General features: G+C 36.9%; 1 protein-coding gene across 2 annotated transcripts in view; it reads right to left on the bottom strand.

Moving 5' to 3' along the window:
• Nucleotides 1–17,580, bottom strand: part of LOC122801112 (receptor-type tyrosine-protein phosphatase eta-like) — a 1,724,431-nt gene that overhangs the window by 1,477,930 nt on the left and 228,921 nt on the right. For both annotated transcript variants that reach the window (XM_044070641.1, XM_044070642.1), the window contains exon 6: nt 8,624–8,872. In XM_044070641.1, coding sequence (XP_043926576.1) covers nt 8,624–8,872 — 249 coding nt within the window. The remainder of the gene's footprint in view (nt 1–8,623; nt 8,873–17,580) is intronic.

Genomic DNA, 17,580 nt, shown 5'->3' with positions numbered 1-17,580 from the left:
AAATTGCAACTCTGAGGTCATAATTCCCCCTAAGATCCCCCAAAATAGTGGAAGTTATGAGCATGCATTTGTAACAGAGTTCAGTGGAGAAGCTTACATCGTTAAAAACATCATGGAATGGGAATGGCAAATATTTTCTAGGTTATCTGATTTGGGTGGTATTTTTAGTGTTTCTTTTAGATGTATTTTTCAAAGGGGTTCCAGTATTAAAGATTTAATGGAAAGGAATCAAAGAATTGTTTCTAACTGGAATAAAGTGGGCACGTACAAATGTGGAATGTGCCCACAATGTATGTATATAGTGCACAGGGATAGTATTTTAATAGAGGTTAGGGACAGATGTATTACTAGTGGGACTACACCTGTGACTCATTTGGGGTGGTTTATATTGTGACATGTACATCATTTAATGTAAGTAAAATGGAAAGAAAATTAAAAAGGATTTATGAGCATATGAATGATATATGCAATAGAAATTTGAGAAGTGCCCTATATAAACACACAGTTGATTGTCCCAATGCCAAGTTTTTATTTTTTGTACTAATAGAAATTCCAGTGGATGCCAGAGGTGGTTGGTGGGAAACTAAGACAGAATACCAAGAGGTCTACTGGCAAATTATTTTGGAGGCTAATAGACTCCCAGGTTTAAATGAAAATAAGTTGCTCACTCCTATATTGAAGTTAAGGGCAGCCGGACTTTAGGATAACTTTGTGTTAGTTTTTCATGATTACCCTAACATATTTACTGATTTAGGGTTTTCAGTGAGTAACATTTTGGAATTTTTATTAAATAATATTTTTATTATTTTTTATTGTTCTTTTAATTATAATATATTAAGCTTTTCAATTATACTTTACAAATACATCTTTATTTTAGGAGAATACCACTGAGTCACAAAATTGTTTTAACTTTGCACAATTTTTATATTTGAGACTAGATGGTAATATTCACTTATGTTTGGTTATTAATTTCATTCATTTTATGTGTGTGTGTGTGTGTGCGCGTGTGTCTGCCTGTGTGTGTGTGAGTGTGTGTGTGTGTGTGTGTGTGTGTGTGTGTGTGTGTGTGTGTGTGTGTGTGTGTGTGTGTGTGTGTGTGTATAGATTCACTTTAGAAGCTCGAAATACTGAAATATCGAAATTCTGTATTTCGATCCCATAAAGTGGAATCCTGAACAGAATGAAACCTCAAAAGCACAAAATTCAAAACCTCGCATACCGGTGATTTTGGATTAGTGCTTCTGGTGTTTCACTGTGGTTCTGGATTCAGGTAAGTGTTTATGTGTTAAGGGTTTTAGGTAGGGGCTGTGGTGTGTGTTAGTGTGTTTTGTTACTGTGATGTGTGTGTGAGAGGAAAATGTAGCTTGTGTGGTGGTGTTTTGTGTGTGTTTGTATATAGTGCGACCTCGGAGTTAGAATATTTAAGTAGGGTGTTGTGGGGAGTACAGGGGGGTATGCCCCCCTGCTGTTATGTAGTACAGAGCTTGTGTTTGTCTGTGGGGAGAAAGGTGTGTGTTTGTGGAAAGTAGAAGCACTAATTCAAAATCTCCGATATGCAAGATTTTTAATTTCGCTCTTCTGAGCTTTCGTTCTTTTTAGGTTTTGACTTTATAGTCCCGAAATATTGAATTTCGACATTTCAGTATTTCGAGGACATATATATATATATATATATATATATATATATATATATATATATATATATATATATATATGTATGTATTTAATTACTTTGTACTGCATGGAATTAAATATATTATGGGGCTGAGATGTGTTTTTTAATGTGCAGAAACAGTGTTTTTTTTATTAATATTAAGCAGCAAAAAGGCAATAAGGACCAAGACAGCTAAAACCATATATTTAATTGTAAAGCATAAAAGATAAGCACTTTTGGACAATTCCTTCATCAGATCAAAGAACAAAGTGTGTTTAACTGTTTTAAGTAACACTTGACCAGTCACAGACTCAAAGCTGCACCACACCTCTTTCCTGTTTTTCAGAGCTCTTGCTTATAGCAAGTTAACTATTTCAATGCCTGAGCTTATGTTCTCTCAAAATGGGTTTTAGGGGAAGATATCCATTCAACAGTGGGTGTTTATCAGCTTGTAAATCTGCTATCAAATGGGCTTCTGCAGGTTTATATTACATGATTGAAACCTTAGGTTATCAAACACCTATAGGTTGATCACAAAATATTGAACCCTTAATTTTGAAAATGGCCATTTCCACACAGGGAAACAATGCTGTTGGGCAAAAAAAAATAAAAAGTTATAAAGCAGAAATAAAGTGAGGGGGCTTTGCCCCACACACCCCCTCAAATAAATATACCAACTCCGAGATCACTCTACAGTGGAGAAAGAACAAAATCTGCATAACGGCCAAACGACAAATGTCTGTTCATAATTTTCAGACTTCAACATGTTGTGATCACCCTTTAGGTGTTCGATAATCTAAGGTTTTCATCATGTAATAGGGAACCGCTTCTGCCACTTCTGTTTGGTTGCATATATCACCCCCTCTTTTATCTGGTTCACATAACTGTAGTACCATGAAAGTAAAGTTATGTTCAGATTTATTTAACTTGTGCTGATATAAAGCACTGGTATTTTTATTAAGTCTAATGTCACTTAGGTGCTGCAGTATGTGGTCATTTAATCTTCTGTTCATTTTACATACATAAAACAAAGTACAGGATCCACTTTTGGCAAGATATAACACATTGCAAGAGCAACAATCAGCACAGAGTTTAGGTTGGTATCTTACCCCTGTAATCAGGTGCATGAAAGTGTTTTTTCGATATTTCTTTACAAGCCTTGCATGGCCAGAACAATAAGTCCCAACCCTTTCACTTACAGGCAACTTTGTATTAAAGCTGGTAGCTGTTTTGTGTAAAAGTTGCTTAAGATTTTTGTTCCTTTTGTACAAAAACTTAAGAAAGTTGCCCACTATCAACCTAAGTTTGTCATTGTTGGCTAAAAGTTTTCAGTTGTTTCTCACAATATTGCAGATGCCTTTTATATCACTGCTGTATTTCATTGGCACTCTAACATTCAACTCCTTGTTTTCATTGCTCACTTTTTCCATTGCCATGCCTTTATCACTAAACCATGCTTTGCCTTGTGTTCTCCTCATCTTTTTCACATCACATACAATGTCACTTACTGTTTATGGTAGCCACATTGTTTAAAGTTGTCAGATAACAGTTCTAACTCACTGTGAAGTTGTGAATCATCAGTGATTAGTCTGGATGTTCTCAGTGCTTGTCGTTTTACTATATTAGAGAACGTATGTCACGGATGCATGCTGTCATAACTAAGCAATGCATTCTTCCAATATGTTTTCCTGTATAGTGTGGTTCCTATTTCCCCATTCTCATCTAAAAAACCTGAACATCCAGAAATTCAATCTGTTTATCTGAGTAATTCAGGGTAAAGCATAAAAAAAACTGGGGGTACTTTCCAAATATGAGACAAACTGTATAAGTTCCATTACATCGCCTTTCCAAAGAAAAAAGTCATCATCCACAGACCTACGGTAAAAGATTATCTTGTCTCTCCATAAATTCTTGGTAGTAAAAATATGTTCTTCTTCCCAAAGCCCCTTCCCAAAGCCCAAGTACTATGTTTGCATAAGAATTGGTACAGGGTGTTCCCATGGCAACACCCCACTGCTGCCAGTAAATCTTCTCTTGAAACATAAAGATGTTATTTTCCAGAACCAAGTATAGTAGCAGATAGATTCTATGTATCATACTGTCATCATGGATGTTGTGCTTACTCAACAAATGTTTAACCGCTTGTATACCATGTACATTAGGAATAACGGTAAACAAGTTGTTGACTTCAAGGGTTACAAATAAAAAAACTAGAGCTGTAGCCCTGTTTGCATCCATAGACTCAAATGGCGCATTCAAAAACTGAGGTGTATCTTTAGGCACAGCTGGTGCTTTGCATAGAGCTGGTTTCAATTGCTTCTCTACCCATATTGACATTGGCTCGGTGGACCACCCACTACCTGCCACTATTGGTCTCAATGTGGGATTGTGTTGATCCTTGTGTATCTTTGGTAGTCCATTAATGACAGGAATCACTGGATGTTCAACTAAAAAATACTGATGCAACTCCTTGGTAATGACTTGCATAGCATAGAGACCTTCCAAAGTATTCTTTATATGTCTTTTTATATCCTTTGCCATGGCTTCTTCTATCACTTCATAGGTAGAGACTGAGCAAAGCATCTCTTTCATTCTTAATGTGTACCACTCATAACTGAGAATAACAACTGCACATCCACTGTCTGCTGGTCTAACAATCAGTTCCTTATTGGCCATTAATTCATGTAGACCTTGCCTTTCTCATTTAAGTTACAAAAACTGTGTGAATGTTGTGAGTTCATATATTATATTAATAAAGTTCTCTTTCACATACATTCAATAATACATCTATTACAAGATGCGCTGGAGGTATAAATGAACTGGGTTTTCTCAAAGTATTGGATATGCCATGCCCATCTTCCTCATACAGAAGTTTGAATAATGTATTTCTAACAAACAGTCTAAGGCTGAATATAACATCACTCAGTTTAGAAGGTGCTACAGGAACAAATGATAGTCCTTTATTCAGCAGTCTAATTTCATCTGCATTAAGGACATAGTTTGAATAGTTGTATACCAATTAGTTCTAGTTACATTCTAAGTTGACATCTTTCTCCTCTTCTGCCCTCTGCTGAGAGATCTTTGCCTGTTGTGTTTTATTCTTTCTTTTATGGGTAGTGGGAGCATGGAAAAAATGAGTCAGACTTTGTCCCTTTAGGCTTAGCACCTAGTGAATCATAGTCTGGAGCATGTATTTCTGTTTGAACAACAACTGTGTTTTTCCTCTTTACCACTTGCGACATCTGTTAGTTCAGTTGCTTCTCTCTCCACCACAGCAGCAGTAAAGAGGCTAAGTCAACTGGTACACCTAAAACACCCGTGAATGTATTACTAACTGAAAAGGAAAAAAAGCAAGGAGAAGCAACTCCCACTACTCATAAAAGAAAGAATAAAACACAACATGCAATGATCTCTCAGAAGACGGTGCAAGAGGAGAACGATGTCAACTTAGAATAATATATTTTTTCACTTGCCTAAACATACTGTGATCACTATGTTTATGAATCTGTGGAGATGATGTTCGTAACATCATTCCTAAAATAAATTTCAAGTGTAATAAATAAGAATAACAAAATATGTAAAGCTACATATTTCAGGAGTCTTCTTTCTGTCACTTTTCATGAGGCAAATACTGGTAATATGACTGACATTCTATAAGGAACAAATACAGATTAGTGACAAATTAAATCTTGCAATATGAATTTCAAAACAATTGAGGCTAGAACTTATTACCTGTATGAGAACCTCAGCTCTTATCCTTTTGTGCAGTCTTCCATACTGAAACTTAATTAGAAAAAATAGTTGCAAACCTTATGAGTTATGCAAGTCCCCACAACTGGCCCAGCTAACACAATTTCGAGACTGTTTTTATTTACTACTCGAGAATTTTAAGCATGAGTTTAATATTTTTTGGGTATGCATCTTCATATTCCAGTTATCATTTTGTCAGCAATTAAACTACAACCATTCCAAGTCAGAGGGCTTTCAACAATCCCATAATTTAAGGTACTAACAGATAGATAGCAATGCACAATCCCAGGAAATGCATTTCAGATAGCTTTTAATTAATTTTATATAGAGCTTGGCAACATTACAGTTAATTACATGGAATCTAGTTTTGTTAGTGCAATCTAGACACTGTAGTACTTATCATAAAGTGAACATGGTTTAATATTTCTAAACTACTGTATTTATATGATCAATTCCAAATTTAATTTTGATTTGCTTTAGTGTGTTTAGTATAACATAATATTTTAGTAATAAGATTTGTATGTATTTTGTAATGATTGTTCATAGTTTCATAGGTGTGCACTAGGCTAATAGCCCTGGAGACCTTTCAAGCTTAGCCCATAGAAGTGCACTGGCATCATGCCACCCGACGTTAGCTCCCGGTGCCTCTATCAAGTAGAGCTACTGGAGTGATCCCCGGGGTGACCTTTTTATTTCCTATTTCTTGTGGTTATTACATTCACTGCATATTGCATTTTTTGTATGGGTAATGATGAATTGTTCCATAATTGTTGGTCTCTAGTCATTTATTCCTTTTGTTTCCTTTTCACTGATTGATAACCAGGGTAATGTCCTGATTCACAAGGATCCATATCAAATATTACTTGGAAATCAGAAATATAGTTTTGCACAAAGTTGTGCAATATTCATTTAGAATCGAACATTTACATACAGGAACTCTGTTGATCTCATAATAGCAACAAAACACATTATCCCACTGCTGGGACTATAATATATATCATAAAATACTTACATACATTACAAATGAACAGCTACAAAATGTTTGCGTGTTATTTCTTGGAACATTAATTAACAAATATGTGATTACACTGCCAAACAATTACATAAAAAGTGAACTCTCGAATGGAAGTGTTTATTAATGTGAGCTATTTGATGAACAGGTAGATGATTGTAGAAGAGCAGGATATGGACTGGCGAATAGATTAAGTAAAAAGTACATTATAAAGCTAATACATTATGATCAAGCGAGGCATAAATGTTATTGAGAAAAGATGATGGAAGAATAAAGGAGGCTCAGGAATAATTCCAAGACAAAAGATGAGTTTGTCTCTAAATTTAGAAGCAAAGAAATTATTTCTAATATCTAACGGAATTGTATTCCAGAGTGTAGGCTTTAGTAAGGAGAAGGCATGGTCATCTGAAACAAAAGAGTTAGCTGCTATTTGGAAAACAAGTTCTCCATAGGACTGGGACCTTAAAAGATTATAATGGTACAACTACTAATAACTGTGAGTCAGCCTGTGGGAGTAGATCAAATTAGTGTATTTTCTAGATGAGAGTGAGAAGACGGTGTGAGTATTCATTGATATGTGGGTATTTGGCTGTAGTAAGTATACCACAATAGTATTCATATTCGGGGGAAGCAGGAGGAAAAAAATGCTCTTACTCCTGCAGGTTTTTGGCTAGTAGGATAAGGCCACAGTCTATAACAGACACAGACTCCCTTTATCAGAAGCTGCGCTAACTTCAGAGGAAGTAATATGGAAATTTTCTGGAACCTGAATAGAGTACTTAGTCTCTTTTCAGTTTAAAATAGTTGAAGTGAGTAGTATCTGAGAAGATAGGGTTAAAGAGAATACCAATATCTGAAAGCTGAGATAAGATCAATTTAATTATTAAGAAGAGAGAGAACTATATTGGGGCTTGTGAAGATTTTGTGCCAGTCTGAAATATCAAAACACAACGCAATTTGTTTTGTTCACTGCTTATTTGTTAGAGACGCAGTACTCTCTGAATTAATACATGCTGCATTAAAGTCAGATTGTTTTTATCTGTCTGATGGTGTGACAGAACACATTCATTGGCTGCATTTATTGTTTGCCAATAAATTATTTGTAGATAAGAATATAATCTTTGAGATTGTACTTCTGCATTTGGACTTCTTACTGAGGACGTCCCAGCATAAAAAAGGTTAAATGTAATTTCAGGACATTTGAAGTATACTTGAAATGTTAGAATTTATTATAAATTAAAACCAAAAGTCTGGCACTTTTCAATAAAAAAAATGTATGCGTTGTTTGCTGAACAGTTAGAACATTTCTGACAAACCTCTGAAGGATCTGTAAGAACTTTTGATTTATGCAAAGTCCTGCATTGTGTAGGCCTCTGCTACCCCTTGTTCATCTATAATAATAAAATGTTACATGATAAGGACTTGCTATGAAAGAAATATGGAAGACTGCAGGCTTTAAATACTACTTTGGTGATGAACGTGAATCAGCAGGACTTAACATGATACACAGCAGCTGTAAATAAACACAAATTAGAAGTGAAAGCACATACATACTGTATATATGCCTAATAAAATAAATGTATTAAATAATGAATGAGGTCATAAACTTACTAACTCCCCACAAATTAATGCAGGTCTACTTACCTGAAATACCAAAAGCTCACCAGTACCTGGTTAGGAAAACTAGTAATCACATACTGTCAGAGAAACTATTACTGACACAGAACCAAAGTAAAAAAAATAAGAGAAAAATGAAATTCAAAGCTTAGGGGGAAAAATCAAATGTTCGTGTATTATAAAGAATAAGGATTGTAAGCTTTACCATGAAATTCTTTTTCTATATGTCCATATGAATAATCCTGACATGAAGAATTTTGCTGTTAAGCTTTACCATGAAGTTGTACTTCATGTACATATAAACAATTCTGACCCGTTGAGCTTTACTAATAAGATCATAATAATCCATACACGTCACTTGTAATTTCCTGTTAAAATATCCTATGACATCAGTTATGTTGCATAACACTAAGAACCACAGAGCACTTTCTAGTCTCTAAGTTTTGGCACATCTGTGATATTATTTGTTAACAAAATGAAACGTAACTTTAAATTACAGGTTATTATGTCCCAGTGAAACAAACAATCATTAATGCTATTTATTATGCAATGTCAAGAAGCCATTAAAGGAAGATAAAAACACTACTTACTGGTGAAATGGGAAACTTCAGCAAATGGTCCTTTTCTGCCATTAAATGCTATGGCTGCTACTCTAACTGTGTAATTTGTTCCTGGAGTAAGGTCTTGTATTTCTGCTGACTCTGTAGTAGACACCTGAGCTTTCTGTTGTGGTCCATCAATCTGTATTTCATATAAATGTGTGTCACCATCAGGATAATGCCAGCTCAGTTCGAAGGAAGTATCGTTCACATTAGATACAGTGAGATTTTCAATCATACCTGGAATGACAAAATAAATCTTTATGTTTTAATTTTGGGCAATAATGTGAGATTCAGGTTCACAGGCGTCTCTTTAGGCTTCTTTTCTATAGTTCCAAATTTCTGTGATTTCATGATAGTTCTGCAATAACATCTTAAGTGAAATGTATGGCTAACATAACAAAAGGCTTGAGTTTGCAATTGGCTAAATGATAAAATGTGGTAAATGTTGAGGTCACACTCTTCAAGCTAGCATCAACTTCTTTACTACTGAATGCATTATAGCCAACTTCAAGGTTACTTATTCTTTGGGCAAGTGCAAAACCCTGACCCCAGCAATCTAATCTGAGGACTCTGTTATTCTTGTTTCTTTATTGCTATCTGTCTTTCTTCATGCCAGATAAGCAAATAAGGGGTCGGCATGCAATAACTGTACAAAGAGACATAATTCACAATTGTAAGTTAGGTAGCATTTTGGAAGGCCTACTTTCTTTGCATGTAGATGTCTCCCTTGAAGACCCCCCATCTCTACTTGAGATTCATTGATGAGTCATGCACCCATAAGGGCGGGAGCATGATAAAATGGTTAAGGTGTTTAGCTTACAGACACAAGGTGCAGGGTTTGACCCTTACATGGGGTAATTGGCTAGGCTTACAATGGCCACAAGGGCAGTTAGCCTAGTAGTAATCTATAGATCTATAAATAAGACAGGTTTCTTTTCCCTTTACAGAAAGTGTTGTTCAAGGACATGAGTGCCTATGTGATCTGACTGATCCTGGCACCACACAAGTAACTGTCACTCTTTCCTTACAATGGAGTTACCTATAACAAAAAGGATTGGCTGGGTCGAAGCTTGCCTTATGACAGGCAGGCAGGAAGGCATTCTCTCTTTATTGCTGCTCCTCTCCAGACTTCCCTTCAATGCCTGAACCTTTAGCTGATTTTCAATGATCTGTGGAACTGGCTGGTATCTTGTCTAATTAATGGGATGGGAGAAATATGTGTATCAGCTAGCTGAGTATTATCACACAAATTTATATTACCCGATTTATGTTTTTCTACTGATTTAGGAGAAAAGTGTTGTAATTTAACTAATGCATATTTTTAATCTAAACTACCAATTTTCTAGGAATTATTTCAATAATCTTTAAGCTTTCATAGAAACCTAAAGGCAAGTAGCATACTGCTCACAACACTGCATTAAATCAGTGTTGTCAGTGCAATTCTGTTGAACTTAAAGTGTTAGGATATGCTAGTGATCCGAAGTAACATTGACTTGAGTCATCCCTATATGGTATTACTGACTGGAACAAACCTATTGGAGTAAAGGTTGGATGTATGTAAATTGAATACATACAATTAGCTATAATTAGTATTAGTGACTCCAGGTTACTGGATTGCATGTACTGTACCAGCTAGCAGTACAAAGAGAAGTGTGCCTGCTCAAAAAATTATGAATAGCATCAAATATTGAGTGGTTGCTATAGTGGAAGCAAGGTCCTTTTCCCCAGCATTGACTTCTGAAATTATAAGATTTAAGGAGTACAGTCTTTGGCACTGAGTAATTATGACTCTGTACCAGTAGGAGTGCAGTCTTTGGCACTGAGTAATTATGACTCTGTACCAGTAGGAGTACAGTCTTTGTCACTGAGTAATTATGACTCTGTACCAGTAGGAGTACAGTCTTTGTCACTGAGTAATTATGACTCTGTACCAGTAGGAGTACAGTCTTTGTCACTGAGTAATTATGACTCTGTACCAGTAGGAGTACAGTCTTTGGCACTGAGTAATTATGACTCTGTACCAGTAGGAGTACAGTCTTTGGCACTGAGTAATTATGACTCTGTACCAGTAGGAGTACAGTCTTTGGCACTGAGTAATTATGACTCTGTACCAGTAGGAGTACAGTCTTTGGCACTGAGTAATTATGACTCTGTACCAGTAGGAGTACAGTCTTTGGCACTGAGTAATTATGACTCTGTACCAGTAGGAGTACAGTCTTTGGCACTGAGTAATTATGACTCTGTACCAGTATTAGTTTTCTTGATGCACATGATCTGTGTGCATATAGAGGTCTGAAGTTATTTCTGATTTATTTAAGCCTTTTCTGCTTTCTTGGAGTTTGTCTTAGTTACACTGAAGTCAGCAGGTCATTTTGGTGATAAGTGCGATCAGTTTCTTCTTCAGTCAACTAAACTGAATGACGCCATTCTAAATAAAGAAATATGATACATGCAGTTATTTACTGCTGCCATTCAGGTTCTGTCACTTTTTGTTCAGTTATATTGTATTACTGTTTGTGGAATACATTTCCAGCTGTTTTAAAGGATTTTTTTCTAGCTGTTCATTAAAATAATTTAATATGTTATACCAGCTTACTTTTTAAACATCCACTCTAAGCATTCTGTTTACTTTTCAGTTGCATGTCAGTCTAACACATTTTACATATTCTAACTTAGAGTTATAATTTAATCTTCAATAGGAGAGATATTTTAGAAGAGGATGAAAAATGTTAAAAAATATTCCACTTACAATTCTAGCTTTCTCAACCTCCATGTGTAGGCATGCTGACATATAATTACTGTCTTAATTACATTACTGTTTTAACTTCCAGCATACTCTTACGATCAGTCTGAAGCAGGTCAAAGGTGTCATATATCACATCATAACATGCTATGCTCTATCACATCACATCATATGATACTTTATAGTAACATATTGAGTCGCCATAGTATATGATATTGTATCATTCAGCTGCAGAAGCATCTAATTTCATTAGGAGTTTACTTACTGAAAACCATTTTTTTCTAATTTGCAATTCTCTTGTCCCTTTAATTTTCTTCAGTTTGTTTTTGATGGATACTAAGAATATGGAATACATAAATATAGCTGTCAAACTATCCAACCCGATGACCACTCTGTAATTAGGTAAAGACTCCAAGAAAAGGCCAGCTAAGCTAGAGGTTTCACTGTGTATTACCTTACACCTCTTGTAATGTAGGCCCATGGGATATATGCACTTGACCCATTAAGGACATACCAGTGTTTCAACTTCATGGCTTCTGAATGCCCATGGTTTTTCACTTTTTAAGTCTCTACTAAAGCATGTAGACCAACAAAGCTATCCCCCAGCTGTACATATGCGATGCTTCACCCATTTCCTTGACTTGTCAAGACAGCATAAGTGGATTGCTTGACTATACGTTGGAAACAGAGAGCTTAAGACCAATACTGATGTCCATAAACATTAAGGTGCCTGCAAAATTTCCCAAGTAACATCCAAATCAAAAGGTTAAATGGTCAAAGGACAAAAAGATAAACTGTTTGTTTGTGTCTTTCGGCTTTTCCCGGTTAGGGTTCACCACAGTGGAACTCCGGTCTATCCTGTGTGAAAAGAAAGCTTCTAGTCTCTTAAACATTGACAATAATAATTTACTAGCAAACTGATGTCATGTACGACATTACCTTTATCTGACATTAATTCCTTCAACAAACTAAAAATATGAGATCCGTAAATGTCCAGTCCTGAAAAGAAATTTAACTGAGCAAACAAAATATAAAATAAATATAATCAGTCTGTTTCACATAAGTAACACAAACTTCACCTCAGTCCTGACTTAGCCAAAAGACAAATCATCATTTCCTTTAGTATTAAGCAAAGTCTGAACTGAGTATCCCCAAAAGCATTCTACTCTCCTTGGAAGATGAGAAGCAGACTGAAAATTCTCTGTCTAATAAACTCAGCACACTAGCTGGCTGAACACCTGCATAAATGCCTCACACTCTGGGCCTCTCAGAGACATGATAAAAGCCATTCAGTGCATTCTATCTTTTTGTCTATGCAAGTGAGAAGCAGGATAGGACATGCAAGCTTCCTAGGCTTCTCACCCCTGTCACTTCTTAATGCTAAGGTATGTAAAGAGCCACCTTTCTTTTAATTTGGCAGGAAATAGTTTCACAAAAATGAGTATACCTTATTATTTGTCTTCGACAATAAACTGAACTTTGTCCTCTAAACATTTTTTACTGAAAGATTTTACAAAGCCATGAATTATAACAACACGCATATGCAACGTATAAATCTTGTATGATGAAAATATAGCAATGAAAGCATGCTGCATATGGTAACCCAGAAGATGACACCAGCAAGAAGAGCATGCTCATACAATGTTAGTGCAATAGTAATAAAAATCATTATAATAACGAGTAGAATTTTTTATTTGGACATGTCATTGGATAGCATGGACATTAGGAATATAAAAGTATAGAAATATAAGATTCTTACAGGGAATAATGATATGATTTCAGTTATAGGAAATAAACCTGAATTTCTTTATACAAGAAATATGAATTAAAAAATGCATTATTAAAAGATAATACTTACATTAAGGAACCCGTGATGACACATAAATGCAAGGGCACTTACAGGTATATAACGTGTAGTGTATATAATTTTGTTAATGAAAAACATGATGTAGAGTTAGTTCATTTATAACAGGCAATTCCTACTTTGCATCACTATAATTCCACCAGTGTTTTTTTATATTGCTGTATGCTCTACTTGTCCTTGTTTTCATATTTTTATGACAATTGTTATGATAATGAGGACATTTTCTAAAGAGATTAAAGAATATGTTTACTCTAAAAAAATGAAATAAAGACTGCATTACGTAGTCATATTAATAGAAGAAATAGGAGAAACTTTAATAAATGTTATTTTTTAGTCATTGATCATGTGCATAAGAACCAAAGGGGAGGAAATTTTAGGAATAAGCTGGGGACTAGGGAGACTGTGTGGCAGTCAATGCAGACAGATTTCCAGGGTTAAATGATGTGATCAACAAAATACTTTTCTCTGTCAAAGAAGTTGGCTAATAAAAATTTAAATGAAGGTATACTTTTAATTAATTTATATAAAGTTTCTTATATTTTTATATATTATATTGTATTAGTGATGTAGGAGAATTTATTTATTTTGAAGAAAACATTATAAATAAATTGCTCGTTAAACTGATTTTTGGGTTTTAATATATGTTGCCATGTATTGTGACCTTCGTATCTAAATGGGCATTTTGTGTTTTGCTGGTATTCTGAAGAAGTGCAGTGAATAGTGAGGACAAAAGTGCCAAACAAAAGCATTTTTTTGCTCACCCTGCCTGCTTGGAGCTTTTGGTTTGAGCTTATGCAAAAAATATTTTTCATGTGTGGCCTTTGGGTGAAAAAAGTTCAAGTAACAGATGTAGATTACGCTCTTGTTTGGAGTTGTCCATTGACATGCTGTTACATGAACAGAAAGTATCTGTATTATCATCATCAATGTCCTTTTCTCATATTTGTACACTGGGTCAGGGAGTCCTGTCAACTTTTGCCACCTTTCTTGGTTCAATGCTACTTTCATACCTTATTCAGTGGTGATGCTTGACTGTTGTATGTCTTCTCTCATCCATCTTTTTGCTGTACACCCTGGTTTACTCTTGCCTTCTTCCTGACTCCCCAGATCTTCTTCCCAAATCTGTTTCCCTGCACTTGTACCAGAACCACTGTACTATGTTATCTCTGACATTCTCTGCAATTGGTACTATTTCACTCTTAACCTCTGGCCAATGCTTGTATGGAGTTTGCATGTTCTCCCTCTGTCTTGCTGAGTTCCAGAATGTATGCTAGATATTTCTACCTCAAACTCACCCAGACTTGAAAGAAGTCATTGGTAGCAGCATAGAGTCTAGGTGTTGCCTTTTGGAAGACGACTTGTGTAGATAAACCACTTTAGGCATCAGCTGTGGTGTGCAGCATTCTCTAGTTAAGAAACCATGGATCACAGACTGTGCACTATGTCAAAGCTAGCCACTCGATGGTGTAAAGATTGACTCTGGGTGATTTGGTCACATTAACAATTGTTGCTTGGCCATTCCTGCATGATAGATGGAAAATGATATGGAGGGGGAGAACTCTTCACTGCCATTTTGTTTGGTCCATTGTGTGCATCAGCAGTATCGTCCTAAATGTGTTTGTGTCAGTGAAGGGCTGTTAACTGGCAGGTAGGTGGTCCTAATAAGGATGACTCATCTGTAGGGAGGGTGAGGTAATATATTGTTGTTACCATTTTCCTGCTGCTTTCAGATGGAAGGCATTCTGACTATAAAGAGCTAAGGACCACATCATTGTCACCACCACTCTCTGAACCCATCGCATGTCAGATTTTCACAGCACCTCACAATGAACAGCAATGCTATAATGTAACAACCATAACTTGTTTTTCCACACAGGTAACATAATACTATATACATTTTGGAGGAAGTACAGAAGACAAAAATAAGACAAGTGTTTCTTGTCACCAAATGAATGAATGCGTTTTGAAAAATCTAAACCATACTGCAAGTATGTGGATGGACAAGTATGCCTTGTGTTCTATGTTGCCTCTGGGAACTGTTCATTACTGATGAGAGATACAATGAATAAGTAAAATAAGTTTTCATAACTGGAGTGCATTTCTTACTTTGTTATACTTTAAAACCTGTAATAATTTAACTGAATGTATAAATCCTTATTTCAGAAAACTTTGCCTATAATTTCATAGGTTCATAGAATCCTTTACAAACGTATTCTGTGGGCACCTACAGGAATGCATGGATCGTGCTATCCCAAATAAAACTAAGACTCACTCCTCCAAAGGCAGGAGACCTGTCTGGTGGACCCCAGCCATAAATAAGCTACACAACAGAAGGAGGAAGCTACTACATGATAGAGCAAAATCCCAAAAAGTGAAGGCATCTCTGATCAGTACTAGCAAGAAACTACGATCCCTCATAAAATTATCTAAGGCCAGCTTCGAAAGAAAAATTGCACAAGATGCTAAAGATAATCACAAGGCCTTCTTTACTTATGTCAGGAACCTGGGTGGCAACTCCCAGATATACTCTGAATTAGTGCAAAATGACAAAAAATACACTGAACCCACAGACATTGCCAACATCCTGGCAGACAGGTTCAGTGCCAACTTCTCCCCCCCTTCCCCCCCAAAAGAGCAAATGTCTATCCCAACAGAGTGTAGCCTCCCTGACATCACAGATGCACAGGTGAGAGCTACCCTCTCCAAAGCAAAAAACACAGCATCAATGGGACCGTACGGTGTCCCGGGCTACGTCTTACATGAGCTCCAAGAAGAACTGAACCCTCCACTGTTCAATCTCAGCCTTACTACAGGATATGTACCCAAGGAATGGCGTACAGCAACAGTGGTCCCACTCCACAAAGGTGGTGCCACAACAGACCCCGGAAACTATCGCCCTATAAGCCTGACTAGTCTGGTCTGCAAAGCTATGGAGCGTATCATCATGGAACTCATAAACAAAGACATTGGGAACCTCCAAACACTGGATCCTACCCAATTCGGCTTTGTTAAGGGTAGATCTTGCCTCTTGAACCTGGTCGACTTCTTTGAAACAGTCACCAAGGCCATAGATGAAGGGAAGGTAGTCCACACAGCCTACCTGGACCTCGCAAAAGTCTTCGACACAATACCCCATTCGGGCATCATAAATAAGCTCACCAGCTTAAATGTCAACCCCTATGTCACAAGATGGGTTGCAAACTGGCTCAGGGATAGAACCCACATGGTCAGAATTGCAGGTGCCATGTCAGACTCTAAACCAGTTACAAGTGGCATTCCACAAGGCTCAGTCCTGGGACCTCTCTTGTTCGGTATATATTTCTCTGAGGTACAGGCTAACACGGGAGGACTATGGCTGACCAAGCTCGCAGATGACTGCAAACTGGGTGCCATAATTGACTCGCTGACTGACACAAGCATCCTGCAAAAGGGTCTTACAGAGATGGATAACTGGTGTCAGAGCCATGGCCTAAAGCTAAATGCCAAAAAGTGCATAGTCATCCCCTTTGGGAAAAACAAAGTGCCCACAAATTACCACATAGGTGGTAATCCATTAACTACGGAAGAAGTAATTAGGGATTTGGGGACCCAAGTAGATAGCAATCTCTCCTTTGACAATCACGTTGCCAAAGTGGTTAGAAAGACATTCTATATAGCCCACCTTATCACAAAAGGGTTCACATCTAGATCAAGAGAGGTCACTGTGCCCCTCTAATCATCACTCATCAGGCCCATAATTGAATACAATGCCCCGTTTGGGATGTACCTTACCCGACACCTGCAGCAACGGGAAAGACCCCAAAAGTACCTCACCAAGAGGATCAAGGGACTCAAACAGATGCCCTACGCAGTTAGGCTAAAGAAACTCCAGCTCTACTTAGTTGCTTACTGCCTTCTCAGAGGTGATCTGTGCCTGACGTATAAAGCCATGTCCAAACCAGAATTAATGGACATGCTCCACCTCAAGAAATCCAAATCCCTTTGAGCTACATGCTCCAGGGACTTAAACCTCAGCACATAAATAAATAGGACATGCTGGAGGGACAGATTCATATCCAAGAGGTTCCCCTCACTCTGGAACAAAATCCCAATCCATGTTAGGCAGAGCCCCTCAATTACCCTCTTCAAGGGAAATCTTGACGAGTGGATGGGAGATCGTAGGTTTACCCCTGGGATCTCTTCTGTGTCCCTACTAGACAGAGGCACAGTAAACTAACCTTAAAAGGGCTACCTTCTGTGACCTACTATACAGAGGCACAGTCAACTAATCTAAAAGGGTGGTGAAAGCCAAACACACTCTGGCTAGGCTTATAAATGCCCTATGGCAGATAGCCTAGT

Source organism: Protopterus annectens, chromosome 4.part1 (genome assembly GCF_019279795.1).
Source record: "Protopterus annectens isolate FY-2018-M chromosome 4.part1, PAN1.0, whole genome shotgun sequence".
NCBI classification, from domain to species: domain Eukaryota; kingdom Metazoa; phylum Chordata; order Ceratodontiformes; family Protopteridae; genus Protopterus; species Protopterus annectens.
Note: the sequence above shows the minus strand (reverse complement) of the source record. Positions and strands in the feature narration are given on the sequence as shown.